This window comes from Phyllobates terribilis, unplaced genomic scaffold (assembly GCF_046119375.1).
Source record: "Phyllobates terribilis strain yellow unplaced genomic scaffold, ASM4611937v1 Scaffold_5__5_contigs__length_657084704, whole genome shotgun sequence".
NCBI lineage: Eukaryota > Metazoa > Chordata > Amphibia > Anura > Dendrobatidae > Phyllobates > Phyllobates terribilis.
The window spans coordinates 350,780,983-350,798,061 of record NW_027362765.1 but is presented as its reverse complement, the minus strand read 5'-3'; the positions used below and the strand labels follow the sequence as shown (position 1 = coordinate 350,798,061).

Genomic DNA, 17,079 nt, shown 5'->3' with positions numbered 1-17,079 from the left:
TTGGTGAGGACACGGAAGTCTTGCCTGTTAGCAGTCTGGCACACATGGCTGAGTTTATATTACGCTGCCTTTCCCATGACCCTCGAGTTCACAAAATTTTGGCGACAGTCATTACTGGTTGGTGACACTTCTAGACCCACGCTACAAGGAGAACTTTGTATCTCTTATTCCTGAGGCGGACAGGTCTACAAAAATGGGGCAGTACCAGAAGGCCCTTGTTGCGGAACTATTAAAAAAATTCCCATCTGAAATTGCTGGCGGCAGAGGTCACAGTTCGTTGGACAACCAAGGAGTACAGGCGAGAGAGACACAAATGCAATCCAGCATAGGCAGAGGGGAACTCTGTCAAAGTCCTGGGAGAGTTTTCTCAGACCCTCCCTTCGCACAGGCCCTGAGGCGCGGGCTACTCTCACAAGGAGTGCAAAGTTTGGGAAGATGCTGAGAGAGTACCTTGCCGACCGTACCAACATCCTCCGTGATTCCGCTGTGCCTTATAATTGTTGGGCATCCAAGCTGGATACATGGAATGAACTGGCTCTCTACGCCTTGGAGGTCCTGGCCTGCCCTGCCGCCAGCGTTTTATCACAGCGGGTTTTTAGTGCCTCTGGTGGAATTATAACTGATAAGCGCATCCGCCTGTCAACTGAAAATGCTGACAGGCTGACTCTTATAAAAATGAACAAGAGCTGGATTGGGCCAGACTTCTCAACACCACCGAATGATAGCAGCGTAACATAAACTCAAATCCAGTGTCTTTTTTTTTGTGAGGTGTATTCCCATGCACCTCTTCACACCCACACATGGGTATACGCTTCCTGATTTTGGCTAATTACTCTTGTCCTCCTCCTTCTCCTCATCCTCATCCTCCACCACAATATCTCTAGGGTGACCGTGGTCCGTGATGCAACACCCACATAATTTTTTTAAAGGGTGTTTATGAGGCCCGTAAAAAAAATAATTATACAATATGTTCATGTATACCTCCCAGGGGTAAATGCATGGGCATTACAAGTATAGGAGACCCGCTCCTTTCTAATGGGAACATTTTTTTATGAGGCCCTTTAAGTCTCTTCCAAGGGGCATTGGAGTGCCTCCCAATTTTTGGCAGCCCTTGCATTCACTGCATAGTCCAACACTATGGGAGACCCTCTGCTTGCTAATGGGAATTTGTCATTACTGTGGCCCTGCTCTGTGTGTCTTTAAATTCTTAGTGTTTTTTTTCCTAAAATTGGTCAGCCGTTGGACTCACTCTATACCCTATAACTGTATAGCAGACTCTCTCCTTTCTAATGCGAACATGTCATACCTTGTTACTGTGGCCCTGCTCTCTGTGTCTTTAAATTCTTAGTGGGGGTTTTCCCAATTTTTGGCAGCCCTTGCAGTCACAGCATGGGCATTACCACTATAGGAGACCCGCTCCTTTATAATGGGAACATTGCTTTTTACTGAGACCCTCCTCTATGTCTCTTCAAAGGGGTATTGCATTGTGTCCAAACTTTTGGCAGCCCTTGCAGTCACTGCATACGCAATAATAGTACAGGAGACCCACTTGTTAATAATGGAAAAAACAAAGCATAGCTGGCTGACGGCTCTCTAACAATAGCGAGGGCCGACTGCTGGCCCTTTAAGAATAGTAAGGGGCAGTCTGATGGCCCTATAAAAATAGGCTTCATGACTTTCAGAGTCCCTCCATCATACATGAAACAGGATGTGTCTGATGATGTGTCACACACCACATTGCCAGATAAGGTTGTAAAATGTTAAAATGACATTTCCCGGTGAATACATTTGTCTTAAAAAATAGCGTAAAAAAACCCAAAACAATAGGATCGATCTTTAGTATAAAAAAACTGCGTCGCCAATTTAACCTCAATGTAATCACATTGTTCAGCTCCTGCACCTCCTCCTCCGTCTCCAAAATGACCACATCAGTCACAAGCTGACAGCACTGCAGCACTGCCTTGGCCAAGCGGCAACAGGCTGTGCTGAAGATAACATGCTTAATGCTTAGGTGACAAACCGCCCAGCGCTGCAGAGTTGTTGAAAGCTGTAACATAACAGCCTGATCTGTGGCTCTCACCACTGAACATACAGCCAGGCATGGTCGTGTGTGACAATGGGCGGAACCTGGTGACAGAGAAATGACAGCCGGGGTAGATATGATTTCCCTCTATGCCAGTCCTTTCACCGAGTTAAAGAATATGGCTGTGGTGAAATACAACTCTCACTGAGAAGAAGGGTCAGACTGAAAAACATTGGGTCCACCAGAGGATTTGATTCTGAGGGCTAACCTTTCTCCCCCGCTCAAGAGCCCCATAGCAGCTGCAAAGTTAGGACTATCATGAACTCTCCTGAGGTAGAAGCCAAGGCACACCAGAGGATTCTCTGGTGGGACAGTCCAACGCTGCTGAGAACCAGTCCTGGCTAAGAAAAGTGTGTGGAAAGGTTCCCGGACACTCTATGACTGCTTTTTTACTGAGGGGGAAACACACGCAAACACGGGGAGAACATACAAAGTCCTTGCAGATGTTGTCCTTGCTGGGATTTGAACCCAGGATCCCAGCGCTGCAAGGCTTCAGTGCTAACCACTGATCCAATGTGCTGCTGTTCACCCTCTAATTTCTAACAGGCTGGAGAAACTTGCACCTACTGCCACTCTATCTTCAGCTCCTTTGTGAGAAAATGTATTTGGGCAGCCACTCAGTCTACCAAATAAAATTCCTGAGAAGGAAACTGGGGATGGCTCCGCTACTGGTACTGGGGGCAGTGCTAATACCATGGTGTTGTACCATAGTTTGCTGGAAATATTCCAGGCTGGTAGGAGGCAAGCAAATTCCCACAGAAAAGTACCAGCAGTAATGTTCAGGGACCCGCGCTTGTAGAAGACGGAGACAACACCTGGAGAAATAGTGGCGGCTGGGGACCGAGTATGGACACGAGGCATGAGGCATGTGGTTGTGAAAAGCTTCCGCCTCCATGAGCCTAAAAGGCCACATTTCAAGTGAAAGCAGCTATGAAGGACTACCTGGGAGAAATGACACCCAGAGTAGATACGGTTTCCCTCAATGCCAGTCCTTTCACCGAGCTAAATACAACTCTCAGCAAAAAAAAGCTCTGGACTGGCTCCATGCCGTCCCTGACCACATTCACCAGTCCACATATTTGTGGTTAGGTGGTCCTTCCCAGTAAGTGCACTGGGGAGGGCACGGGTAATGTTGTGGGACCCGTGCTTGTGGAAGGCGGAGACGATACCGGGAGCAATAGTGGCGGCTGGGGACCGAGTATGGATACCCGGTCGCCGCCACCATAATATTGTGGACAGCTTCCGCCTCCACAAGCCTAAAAGGCCACATTTCAAGTGCAAGCAGCTGTCAAAAATTTGGCAGTAGAGTATTGCAGCCTGTGGGAGGGTGGGTGGCTGGCTGCATACCTGCACTTGCATTCCAAGAAATGGGGTAGGGACAACTGAACGCTGCAGTGTGACAAGGACGTGGACGGTGATTGTTGCAAGTCTGCAACAACAGGTGCATGGCGGGAGGCATCTTCGCATGCGCCAACGATCACTTATGATGGGCACACTTTTAGGCAGTGACCTGGGAGTCAGAGATGCTTCCAGAGGTCTTCCCCATGCTTTTCCCATGTGTTTTCAGCACTGTATGCATGTGTCTGATGATGTGTCACACACCAGATGGCCAGATAAGGTTGTAAAATGTTAAAATGACATTTCCCGGTGAATGCATTTGTCTTTGTTGAAAGCAATGCAAAAGTGCAAAAACTCATCAAAAACGCTACATGTGAACATAGCCCAAGGTGTGGAGGAGTATTTTTGGTTTTGGTTATTTATTTTGCCTTATATACAAGTCATTACCCTGGAAAGGATGTTCCTTAACATATTTCACAGGAAAATCCATTTTGGTTTAGTCTTTGTATGTTTTATTGTGAGTCCGTAAAAGTGGTGTAATACTCTGACAACATTGTTCACAGCAGTGACCTGGGAGTCAGAAATGCTTCCAGGGGTCTTCCCCATGCTGTCCCCATGTCATTTGAGCACTGTTCCCATGAATTTGGACAATTTTTAGGCCCTCTGCAGACCGCCGGGGGGAGCCGCCTGAATATTGCTGGAGTTTCCCATAGACTTATATAGGGCTCGTTACTCGGGTCGAGCACCTGAGTATTCCAATGTGCTCGACCCGAGCATCGAGCACCCGAGCATTTTAGTGCTCGCTCATCACTATATGTAATGTGTGATCAGATATATACGGTCAGATAACATCAGGGTGCACAGTATAACGCTCTGCTTTCTGACGCTCCCCAGGCTGGAGATACAAGGTCACCATACAGGTTGTCGGCACACTGAACGTCCAGGGATTTTTCCACGTTTCCTTGTTTGGTCCCAATGGAAACACTCGTCAGTATCAAATCTACAAGTAAGTGAATGAACGGAGCCCACACATGCCCGAATGGTGGCACACAGTGCCCATGTAATGTCAGGCTGCGCCCACATAATGCCGAATGGTGGCACACAGTGCCCATGTAATGTCAGGCTGCGCCCACATAATGCCCGAATGGTGGCACACAGTGCCCATGTAATGTCACACTGCACCCACATAATGCCCGAATGGTGGCACACAGTGCCCATGTAATGTCAGGCTGCGCCCACATAATGCCGAATGGTGGCACACAGTGCCCATGTAATGTCAGGCTGCGCCCACATAATGCCCGAATGGCGGCACACAGTGCCCATGTAATGTCAGACTGCGCCCACATAATGCCCGAATGGTGGCACACAGTGCCCATGTAATGTCAGGCTGTGCCCACATAATGCCCGAATGGTGGCACACAGTGCCCATGTAATGTCACACTGCACCCACATAATGCCCGAATGGTAGCACACAGTGCCCATGTAATGTCAGGCTGCGCCCACATAATGCCGAATGGTGGCACACAGTGCCCATGTAATGTCAGGCTGCGCCCACATAATGCCGAATGGTCGCACACAGTGCCCATGTAATGTCAGGCTGCGCCCACATAATGCCGAATGGTGGCACTCAGTGCCCATGTAATGTCAGGCTGCCCCCACGTAATGCCAAATGGTGGCACACAGTGCCCATGTCATGTCACACTGCACCCACATAATGCCGAATGGTAGCACACAGTGCCCATGTAATGTCAGGCTGCCCCCACGTAATGCCGAATGGTGGCACACAGTGCCCATGTAATGTCAGGCTGTGCCCACATAATGCCAAATGGTGGCACACAGTGCCCATGTAATGTCAGGCTGTGCCCACATAATGCCCGAATGGTGGCACACAGTGCCCATGTACTGTCAGGCTGCGCCCACATAATGCCGAATGGTGTCGCGCAGTGCCCATGTAATGTCAGGCTGCACCCACATAATGCCCGAATGGTGGCACACAGTGCCCATGTAATGTCAGGCTGCGCCCACATAATGCCCGAATGGTGGCACACGGTGCCCATGTAATGTCAGGCTGCGCCCACATAATGCCGAATGGTGGCACACAGTGCCCATGTAATGTCAGGCTGCACCCACATAATGCCGAATGGTGGCACACAGTGCCCATGTAATGTCAGGCTGCACCCACATAATGCCGAATGGTGGCACACAGTGCCCATGTAATGTCAGGCTGCGCCCACATAATGCTGAATGGTGGCACACAGTGCCCATGTAATGTCAGGCTACACCCACATAATGCCGAATGGTGGCACAGGGCATCCATTTAATGTCATAAGATGCCCATATAATACTCAGGGAGATCCAGGAGGTGCTATACTGTGCCAATATGGAGTCCTCCTGGAGGGCATGTTGCAGGCTGCCCTAGATGATGGGGGTTATACTTTGTTTCCTCTGTGCAGGGGCTACATCAACACAGGGAACTCATACACCGGGTACATCGATGTGGAGGCCGACGTCGGACCCCTCAACAGAGTGAAATTCATCTGGAACAATAACGTCATTAACCCTCTCTTCCCCACAATCGGGGCCTCATCCGCAACCGTCCAGTATGGAAAAGATGGAGTAACGTAAGTGAAACCTGTTATCCATGGTCACCATACCCACCCCGGGGTGAGAGCGGGGTCTGCTGCACCCGTCAGTAGCCACCTGGGTGCCTCGGTGGGGCATAGAGCAGCCACCATCCTCCAGCACAGAATGCCCGGGGCCACTGCTGTGCTCGGACCTCACGGTGTCCGGAGTCCTCACAGCTCTGACCTCCTCATTACAGACTTATAACTGGTATAAGATAAGCCTTCAGGCAGCCACGGCTGAGCAGGGTTAGGCCCACCAGATACAGAGCCACATAGCACATGATGCCCAGTGCACAGTCACTGAGGTGCCACACGGGGTGGAGTCCACGCTCAGCGACGCTCAGGTGGGTACACCGGGTGCCCTTGGCTCTGACTCCACCTGTGTGTGTCACTGAATACTTTGCACGACTCTATACGGAGTTCTTTGGCCCCTAGACCCACCTCAGGGTGCAGGCTGGCGTGCGGGGACCACTTAATGTCTCTGCTGTCTGGGGCAGTGCCATGAGTAGACGCGGGGACTGTAGCTGCTCTGCCGTCGGTCCATTCCCATGTCCTGTCCCCAGCTCTTACCCCAGGAACCTCTCAGCTTTTTGCTATGGGTCCCCCTGTCCTGAGGGCCACAGACGACCTGGGCAGGTTTAACCCTTTGTAATCTTCTTTTGCAGGTACAGATTCTGTGGCAGCGGAACAGTCAGAGAAGAAGTCCTACAGACCCTGAATCCCTGCTAACTCTGTAAAATAAAGATCCACCTGCACAATGTCTGCGGCTGAGTTATTCCACCAAATATGAAGAATACAGACCAAAATGTCAGAGATGTCTTATCACTCCCAGAGCAGCATTCACAATTCTGCTGGCTCCCATGTGCCACTATATAATGCAATCTCATTCCTACTAATGCGTCACACTGATTACCAAAGACATCTCCCACAATGCTACGCAGCAAAGTCCATCTCTGCACAGACTCTGAACAAGCAGGGGGCTGGCGGGCAGAGCTGCTGCCGACTCAGTGAGGCCATATACATTCACGCCAGGATTGACCGGCCAACTTCTGTCAGGGCCGCTCGGGACACGAACTTGAATACGCCCGATATAGTCGGCCTCCAGGATCATAACCCTGATGGGCGATCCTTAGGATGATCGATCCATATTAGATTAGTGGACATCACATATTACCACCACATAGTGACCGAATAATACCATGTACAAGGGACAAATACTGCCACACCATGACCATCTCACATATTACCACCGCATAGTGACTGATTAATACCATGTACAAGGGACAAATATCCTCACACCATGACCAGACCACATATTACCACCACATAGTGGCTGAATAATACCACATACAGGGGACAAATACAGCCGCACCGTGACCAGATCATATATTACCACCACATAGTGACTGATTAATACCACATACAAGGAACAAATACTGCCACACCATGACCAGATCACGTTACCACGACATAGTGACCGGATAATACTCCATACAAGGAAGAAATGCCACCACACCATCACTAGACCACATATTACCACCACATAGTGACCGAATAATATCATGTACAAGGGACAAATTCTGCCACACCATGACCAGATCACGTTACCACGACATAGTGACCGGATAATACTCCATACAAGGAAGAAATGCCACCACACCATCACTAGACCACATATTACCACCACATAGTGACCGAATAATATCATGTACAAGGGACAAATTCTGCCACACCATGACCAGATCACATATTACCACTGTAACATCCCTGGCGGCGTGCTTGCATGATGCACCACCTCCCACCATGCAAGACCGTAATCTTACCTGTCAGTCCATGCTGCACTCTTTGCTCCAGTACCTGCTCTGTCCATGTCTCTTGTCTGATTGCTTAGGGCGTCGGCGCGGCTTTCTGCTTGTTTCTTATAACTACTGTGTGCACAGTCCTAATGCATCCCCAGCCTATTGCTGTGAGTCACTGGATACTTAAACCCCCTCCACCCAGTAGGAGGTGCCTGAGCAACACTTTCACTTAGTTTATCTTTTGCAACTGAGGTGCCAGATCCTGTCCTGACTCTAGTCTGTCCGCCACCCTGGGGGCTGAGTACCCAGGGCCTTTTCTTGTACCTGTGACTTCTAGTCTGTTTCCGCCACCCTGGGGGCTGAGTACCCAGGGCCGCTACCTGTATCTCTGACTTCTTGTCTGTTTCCGCCACCCTGGGGGCTGAGTTCCCAGGCTCGTTCCTGTATCTTGTTCCCAGTTCAGTTCCTGTCTGAACAGTGTCCTAGCCTGTTACTTGTTTCTCTCTATGTCCATACCTTCCCTTTGCCTGCAGTATCTGAACCCGCACCTAACTCCAACTCGTTGTCTCTGTACTTCTCTTTGTGAGTTTTGTGTTCACTCGCTACTTCATTATAAGTACCTTGTGTGTATCTGGTTCTGCTTGTCCCCTTTCCCTGCCTCCGTATCTACGTCCTGTGTTCTTACCATCTTCCTGTATTTTCCAGTCTGTTACATGTGAACAGAGCCCTGTCCTGTCTGCCTTCACCTTCTGCTCTGTTCTGCTCTGCTTGTTCACCGCTCCGGCGGTGCCGCTCTGCTCCGCTTGTTTACCGCACCTGCAGTTCTGTTCTGCTCTGCTTGTTCACCGCTCCGGCGGTTCCGTTCTGCTCCGCTTGTTTACCGCACCTGCGGTTTTGCTCCGCTCTGCTTGTTCATCGCACCTGCGGTTTTGCTCCGTTCTGCTTGTTCTCCGCACCTGCGGTTTTGCTCCGCTCTGCTTGCTCACCGCACCTGCGGTTTTGCTCCGCTCTGCTTGTTCACAGCTCCCGCGGTTTTGCTCTGCTAGTCCACCGCACCTGCGGCTCTGTTCCTGTATCCCAGTCTGAACTGGTCCCTATCCAGCCTGCGTTCATACCTGCCAGTATATGCCTGTCTGCATTCCAGCCGCGCCTGTCAGCACCCGCCTGCCTACATACCAGCCGTGCCGGCTAAGTACCCGCCTGCCGTCATACCAGCCATGCCTGCCAGTACCCACCTGTCTGCATACCAGCTAACCTACCTGTTCCTGCATTCCCCGGTGTGGATCAATAGCTGTGACCGGGGTCTGACCTGGAGTAGCACCTGGTCCCTCTGCTCGGTTCCTCCCTGGTTCACAGAGTCGACTGAGCCGCCGTGCGACCTTGGTCGGACCGGGTTGTTACTTAGTTACACCCCTCCAGGCACTCCTCGGTTCATGGTACAGTGGGATCACTAATCACACTCACGCCAGTCAGTCCGGGCGCGAGCGTAGCAACCACCACATAGTGACAGAATAATACCACATACAAGGGACAAATACCACCACACTGTGACCAGACAATTTATTACCACCTGATAGTGACCGAATAACACCACATACAGGGGACAAATACCGCCACACCATGACCAGATCACATATTACCACACATAGTGACCGAATTATACCACATACAAGGAGCGAATACCGCCACAACATGACCAGACCACATATCACCAACACATAGTGACCGTATACTACAATACAGATCATTAATAAAAACCACAATCTATAATATAATCGGGGATGCATACCTCTGTCTGAAGCCTCGATAGACTGAGCATGCTCAGTGTAGCACCATGACAACAATATGTCCAGAACAAGAGAGAGAGGAAGAGAAAGACACATTCGTGAGTACACTCCTATATTATCAGTACATTATATACACAGCGCTCAGCATAAGTGAGTACACCCCCCTGTTGTGTCATGAAAGCACACTTGGTCAGACCTTGCAGCCCTCTGGCGCCCCCTTATCCTGCTGGTCAAACACGGTATTGACCGAGGATAAGCACAGGCGCAGCTGCTCTAATTTATGTCGACTATTGCGGCACGTGATGTGACAGGACATATATATACCACCAGTTCCTTCCAGGAACGTATATATACCTCCGACCAGCCACCCTCAAACCACAATATCACATAAATACTGGTATACTGCCACCACCGATCGCTTAACAGGTGGATCGGGTACCCGTTAGGCAATGTGAATTAGCGGGTGAGGAACGTGTTTGCTCGACATAGGACAAGAAGAAAGAAACTGGTAAATAATTAATGATTTACTCCCAAAAGTGGGCAGTGTTTACAAAAGATATACAGGATATTTTAAAAGAGACAATTTACATGTATGCATAAAACAGTTATTAAAATAAAAGGGATAAGTAATAGCAAAACCTGCGCCACGAGGTGATGGTCTCAGATTCTGTGGGGGGGACGGCTTCCCGGAAATTAGATGTGATTCTTCCACGCAGCGAGGTGTGCATGCGTCTGACGTCCCTGGCAAGAATCTGCTTGCTTATGGATGTTCTGGTTTTTAGTAAGGGGCCAAAACACCAGGAGACACCCATATCGCTTACCTCACAAAAGGGCCCGGTTTTGTGAACCCACCCAGCTGCATAACACATAAAAATCCTCCATCTTTCATATCTTGGTGTGGGGGGGTCCCACATCCAAGATGAAGACATCATGTTTGCCGTCACTGATATTCATGCAGATGGATATCAAATATGATATCTCTATGACGCTCAGAAGCTAAGAAACCATTTCCCGGGTTTCCGGCAGTTTCCCAGCCTTGCAAGATATACCATTGTAACCGGAAAAAGGTGAGCATTCCAAACATGTGGTCCCTGGGTTTGTGACAGTCATGTGCCTTATTAAATTCTACATTAACTGTACAAACTTTTAAACAATAGGATTTTGGAGGGAAAGGCCAGTTTAGACTAGAAGGTTTGCTCTTCGCTGAGATTTTATGGCGGTAATAAAAATTCCTGATGTGGGGGAAAGCACTGAGTTCTATGTCTTACAAATGGACAGGAGGTGGAAATTTAGGACATCTCTCATTTTTAAAACTCGGACAAAAATACATTTTGCCTGACACCAGACAACTTATTACCACCTGGTAGTGACCGAATAATACCACATACAGGGGACAAGTACCGCCACACCATAACCAGATCACATATTACCACACATAGTGACCGAATTATACCACATACAAGGAGCGAATACCGCCACAACATGACCAGACCACATATCACCAACACATAGTGACCGTATACTACAATACTGATCATTAATAAAAACCACAATCTATAATATAACCGGGGATGCGTCCCTCTGTCTGAAGCCTCCATAGACTGAGCATGCTCAGTGTGGCACCATGACGACAATTTGTCCAAGACAAGAGAGAGACACATTCGTGAGTACACTCCTATATTATCAGTACATTATATACACAGCGCTCAGCATAAGTGAGTACACCCCCCTGTATTGTCAATACGTTATACATACAGTGCTCAGTATAAGTAAGTACACCCTCCTATATTGTCAATACGTTATACATACAGCGTTCAGCATAAGTGAGTACACCCCTCTGTATTCTCAGAATGTTATACATACAGCACTCAGCATAAGTGAGCACACCTCCTGTATTCTCAGTACGTTATACATACAACGCTCAGCATAAGTGAGTACACCCCATGTATTCTCAGTACGTTATATATACAGCGTTCAGCATAAGTGAGTACACTCCCCTGTATTCTCAGTACGTTATAGATACAGCGCTCAGCTTAAGTGAGTACACCCCCCGTATTCTCAGTACATTATACATACAGCGCTCAGCATAAGTGAGTACACCCCCCCGTATTCTCAGTACATTATACATACAGCACTCAGCATAAGTGAGTACACCCCCCCGTATTCTCAGTACGTTATACATACAACGCTCAGCATAAGTGAGTACACCCCCTGTATTCTCAGTAAATTATATATACAGCGTTCAGCATAAGTGAGTACACCCCCTGTATTCTCAGTACATTATACATACAGCACTCAGCATAAGTGAGTACACCCCCCCGTATTCTCAGTACATTATACATACAGCACTCAGCATAAGTGAGTACACCCCCCTGTATTCTCAGTACGTTATACATACAACGCTCAGCATAAGTGAGTACACCCCCTGTATTCTCAGTAAATTATATATACAGCGTTCAGCATAAGTGAGTACACCCCCTGTATTCTCAGTATGTTATTTATACAGCGTTCAGCATAAGTGAGTACACCCCTCTGTATTCTCAGTACGTTATACATACAGCACTCAGCGTGAGTACACCCCCCTGTATTCTCAGTACATTATACATACAGCGTTCAGCATAAGTGAGTACACCCCCTGTATTCTCAGTACGTTATACATACAGCACTCAGCGTAAGTGAGTACACCCCCCTGTATTCTCAGTACGTTATACATACAGCGCTCAGCGTAAGTGAGTACACCCCCTGCATTCTCAGTACATTATACATACAGCTTTCAGCATAAGTAAGTACACCCCCCTGTATTCTCAGTACATTATACATACAGCGCTCAGCATAAGTGAGTACACCCCCATGTATTCTCAGTACGTTATACATACAGCGCTCAGCGTAAGTGAGTACACCCCCCTGTATTCTCAGTACGTTATACATAAAACGCTCAGCAAAAGTGAGTACACCCCCCTGTAGTCTCAGTACGTTATACATACAGCGCTCAGCATAAGTGAGTACACCCCTCTGTATTCTCAGTACGTTATACATACAGCGCTCAGCATAAGTGAGTACACCCCCCTGTATTCTCAGTACGTTATACATACAGCGCTCAGCATAAGTGAGTACACCCCTGTATTATCAGTACATTATACATACAGCGCTCAGTATAAGTGAGTACACCCCCCTGTATTCTCAGTACGTTATATATACAGCACTCAGCATAAGTGAGTACACCCCCCTGTATTCTCAGTATGTTATATATACAGCGCTCAGCGTAAGTGAGTAAACCCCCCTGTATTCTCAGTATGTTATACATACAGCGCTCAGCATAAGTGAGTACCCCCCTGTATTCTCAGTACATTATACATACAGCGCTCAGCGTAAGTGAGTAAACACCCCTGTATTCTCAGTACGTTATACATACAGCGCTCAGCATAAGTGAGTACACCCCCTGTATTCTCAGTACGTTATATATACAGCACTCAGCATAAGTGAGTACACCCCCCTGTATTCTCAGTATGTTATTTATACAGCGTTCAGCATAAGTGAGTACACCCCCTGTATTCTCAGTATGTTATACATACAGCACTCAGCGTGAGTACACCCCCCTGTATTTTCAGTACGTTATACATACAGCGCTCAGCGTTAGTGAGTACACCCCTGTATTATCAGTACATTATACATACAGCTTTCAACATAAGTAAGTACACCCCCTGTATTCTCAGTACGTTATACATACAGCGTTCAGCATAAGTAAGTACACCCCTGTATTCTCAGTACGTTATACATACAGCACTCAGCGTAAGTGAGTACACCCCCTGTATACTCAGTACGTTATATATACAGCGCTCAGCGTAAGTGAGTACACCCCCCCGTATTCTCAGTACATTATACATACAGCTTTCAGCATAAGTAAGTACACCCCCCTGTATTCTCAGTACGTTATACATAAAACGCTCAGCAAAAGTGAGTACACCCCCCTGTAGTCTCAGTACGTTATACATACAGCGCTCAGCATAAGTGAGTACACCCCTCTGTATTCTCAGTACGTTATACATACAGCGCTCAGCATAAGTGAGTACACCCCCCTGTATTCTCAGTACGTTATAGATACAGCGCTCAGCATAAGTGAGTACACCCCTGTATTATCAGTACATTATACATACAGCGCTCAGTATAAGTGAGTACACCCCCCTGTATTCTCAGTACGTTATACATACAGCGCTCAGCGTAAGTGAGTAAACCCCCCTGTATTCTCAGTACGTTATACATACAGCGCTCAGCATAAGTGAGTACACCCCCTGTATTCTCAGTACATTATATATACAGCACTCAGCATAAGTGAGTACACCCCCCTGTATTCTCAGTATGTTATTTATACAGCGTTCAGCATAAGTGAGTACACCCCCTGTATTCTCAGTATGTTATACATACAGCACTCAGCGTAAGTGAGTACACCCCCCTGTATTTTCAGTACGTTATACATACAGCGCTCAGCGTTAGTGAGTACACCCCTGTATTATCAGTACATTATACATACAGCTTTCAACATAAGTAAGTACACCCCCTGTATTCTCAGTACGTTATACATACAGCGTTCAGCATAAGTAAGTACACCCCTGTATTCTCAGTATGTTATACATACAGCACTCAGTGTAAGTGAGTACACCCCCCTGTATACTCAGTACGTTATACATACAGCGCTCAGCGCAAGTGAGTACACCCCCCCGTATTCTCAGTACATTATACATACAGCTTTCAGCATAAGTAAGTACACCCCCCTGTATTCTCAGAACGTTATACATACAGCGCTCAGCATAAGTGAGTACACCCCCCTGTATTCTCAGTACGTTATACATAAAGCGCTCAGCAAAAGTGAGTACACCCCCCTGTATTCTCAGTACGTTATACATAAAGCGCTCAGCAAAAGTGAGTACACCCCCCTGTAGTCTCAGCACGTTATACATACAGCGCTCAGCATAAGTGAGTACACCCCTCTGTATTCTCAGTACGTTATACATACAGCGCTCAGCATAAGTGAGTACACCCCCCTATATTCTCAGTACGTTATACATAAAGCGCTCAGCAAAAGTGAGTACACCCCCTGTAGTCTCAGTACGTTCGTTATACATACAGCGCTCAGCATAAGTGAGTACACCCCTCTGTATTCTCAGTACGTTATACATACAGCACTCAGCATAAGTGAGTACACCCCCCTGTATTCTCAGTACGTTATACATACAGCGCTAAGCGTAAGTGAGTAAACCCCCTGTATTCTCATTACAATATATATACAGCGCTCAGCATAAGTGAGTACACCCCCTGTATTCTCAGTATGTTATACATACAGCGCTCAGCATAAGTGAGTACACCCCCCTGTATTCTCAGTACGTTATACATACAGCACTCAGCATAAGTGAGTACACCCCCTGTATTCTCATTACGTTATACATAAAGCGCTCAGCAAAAGTGAGTACACCCCCTGTAGTCTCAGTACGTTATACATACAGCGCTCAGCATAAGTGAGTACACCCCCTGTATTCTCAGTACGTTATACATACAGCGCTCAGCGTAAGTGAGTACACCCCTGTATTATCAGTACATTATATATATAGGGCTCAGTATAAGTGAGTACACCCCTGTATTATCAGTACATTATATATACAGCGCTCAGTATAAGTGAGTACACCCCCCTGTATTCTCAGTACGTTTCACATACAGCGCTCAGTATAAGTGAGTACACCCCTGTATTCCCAGTACATTATATATATAGGGCTCAGTATAAGTGAGTACACCCCTGTATTATCAGTACATTATATATACAGCGCTCAGTATAAGTGAGTACACCCCTGTATTATCAGTACATTATACATACAGCGCTCAGAGTAAGTGAGTACACCCCTGTATTATCAATACATTATATATACAGCGCTCAGTATAAGTGAGTACACCCCCCTGTATTCTCAGTACTTTATACATACAGCGCTCAGCGTAAGTGAGTACACCCCCCTGTATTCTCAGTACGTTATACATACAGCGCTCAGCATAAGTGAGTACACCCCCTGTATTCTCAGTACGTTATACATACAGCGCTCAGCATAAGTGAGTACACCCCCTGTATTCTCAGTATGTTATACATACAGCGCTCAGCGTAAGGGAGTACACCCCCCTGAATTCTCAGTACGTTATACATACAGCGCTCAGCGTAAGTGAGAACACCCCCCTGTATTCTCAGTACGTTATACATATAGCGCTCAGCGTAAATGAGTACACCCCCCTGTATTCTCAGTATGTTATACATACAGCGCACAGTATAAGTGAGTACACCCCCCTGTATTCTCAGTACTTTATACATACAGCGCTCAGCGTAAGTGAGTACACCCCCCTGTATTCTCAGTACGTTATACATACAGCGCTCAGCATAAGTGAGTACACCCCCCTGTATTCTCAGTACGTTATACATACAGCGCTCAGCATAAGTGAGTACACCCCCTGTATTCTCAGTATGTTATACATACAGCGCTCAGCGTAAGGGAGTACACCCCCCTGTATTCTCAGTACGTTATACATACAGCGCTCAACATAAGTGAGTACACCCCCCTGTATTCTCAGTACGTTATACATACAGCGCTCAGCATAAGTGAGTACACCCCCTGTATTCTCAGTATGTTATACATACAGCGCTCAGCGTAAGGGAGTACACCCCCCTGTATTCTCAGTACGTTATACATACAGCGCTCAGCGTAAGTGAGTACACCCCCCTGTATTCTCAGTACGTTATACATACAGCGCTAAGCGTAAGTGAGTACACCCCCTGTATTCTCAGTATGTTATACATACAGCGCTCAGCGTAAGTGAGTACACCCCTCTGTATTCTCAGTACGTTATACATACAGCGCTCAGCGTGAGTACACCCCCCTGTGTTCTCAGTATGTTATACATACAGCGCTCAGCATAAGTGAGTACACCCCCTCTTTTCTCAGTACGTTATAAATACAGTGCTCAGAAAAAGTGAGTACACCCCCTGTACAGTATTCTCAGTACATTATATATACAGCATTTAGCGTAAGGGAATACACCCCCCTGTATTCTCACTGTTATACATACAACGTTCAGCGTGAGTACACCCACCTGTATTCTCAGTACGTTATACATACAGCGCTCAGCGTAAGTGAGTACACCCCTCTGTATTCTCAGTACGTTATACAAACAGCGCTCAGCGTAAGTGAGTACCCCCCTGTATTCTCACTGTTATATATACAGCGTTCAGCGTGAGTACACCCCCCTGTATTCTTAGTACGTTATACATACAGTGCTCAGCATTCGTGAGTACACCCCTGTATTCTCAGTACATTATATATACAGTACTCAGCGAGAGTACACCCCCTGTATTCTCAGTACATTATATATACAGCGCTCAGCATAAGTGAGTACACCCCCTGAATTCTCATTACGTTATA

General features: G+C 47.3%; 1 protein-coding gene across 3 annotated transcripts in view; it reads left to right on the top strand.

The window, feature by feature from the left end:
• The window catches only part of PNLIP (pancreatic lipase), a 258,925-nt gene extending 252,122 nt beyond the window's left edge, over nt 1-6,803 (top strand). For all 3 annotated transcript variants that reach the window (XM_073684626.1, XM_073684627.1, XM_073684628.1), the window contains exons 11-13: nt 4,316-4,427; nt 5,875-6,042; nt 6,711-6,803. In XM_073684626.1, the coding sequence (XP_073540727.1) occupies nt 4,316-4,427; nt 5,875-6,042; nt 6,711-6,774 (344 nt within the window). In that variant the 3' untranslated portion in view covers nt 6,775-6,803. The remainder of the gene's footprint in view (nt 1-4,315; nt 4,428-5,874; nt 6,043-6,710) is intronic.
• The last annotated feature ends 10,276 nt before the right edge of the window (nt 6,804-17,079 follow it).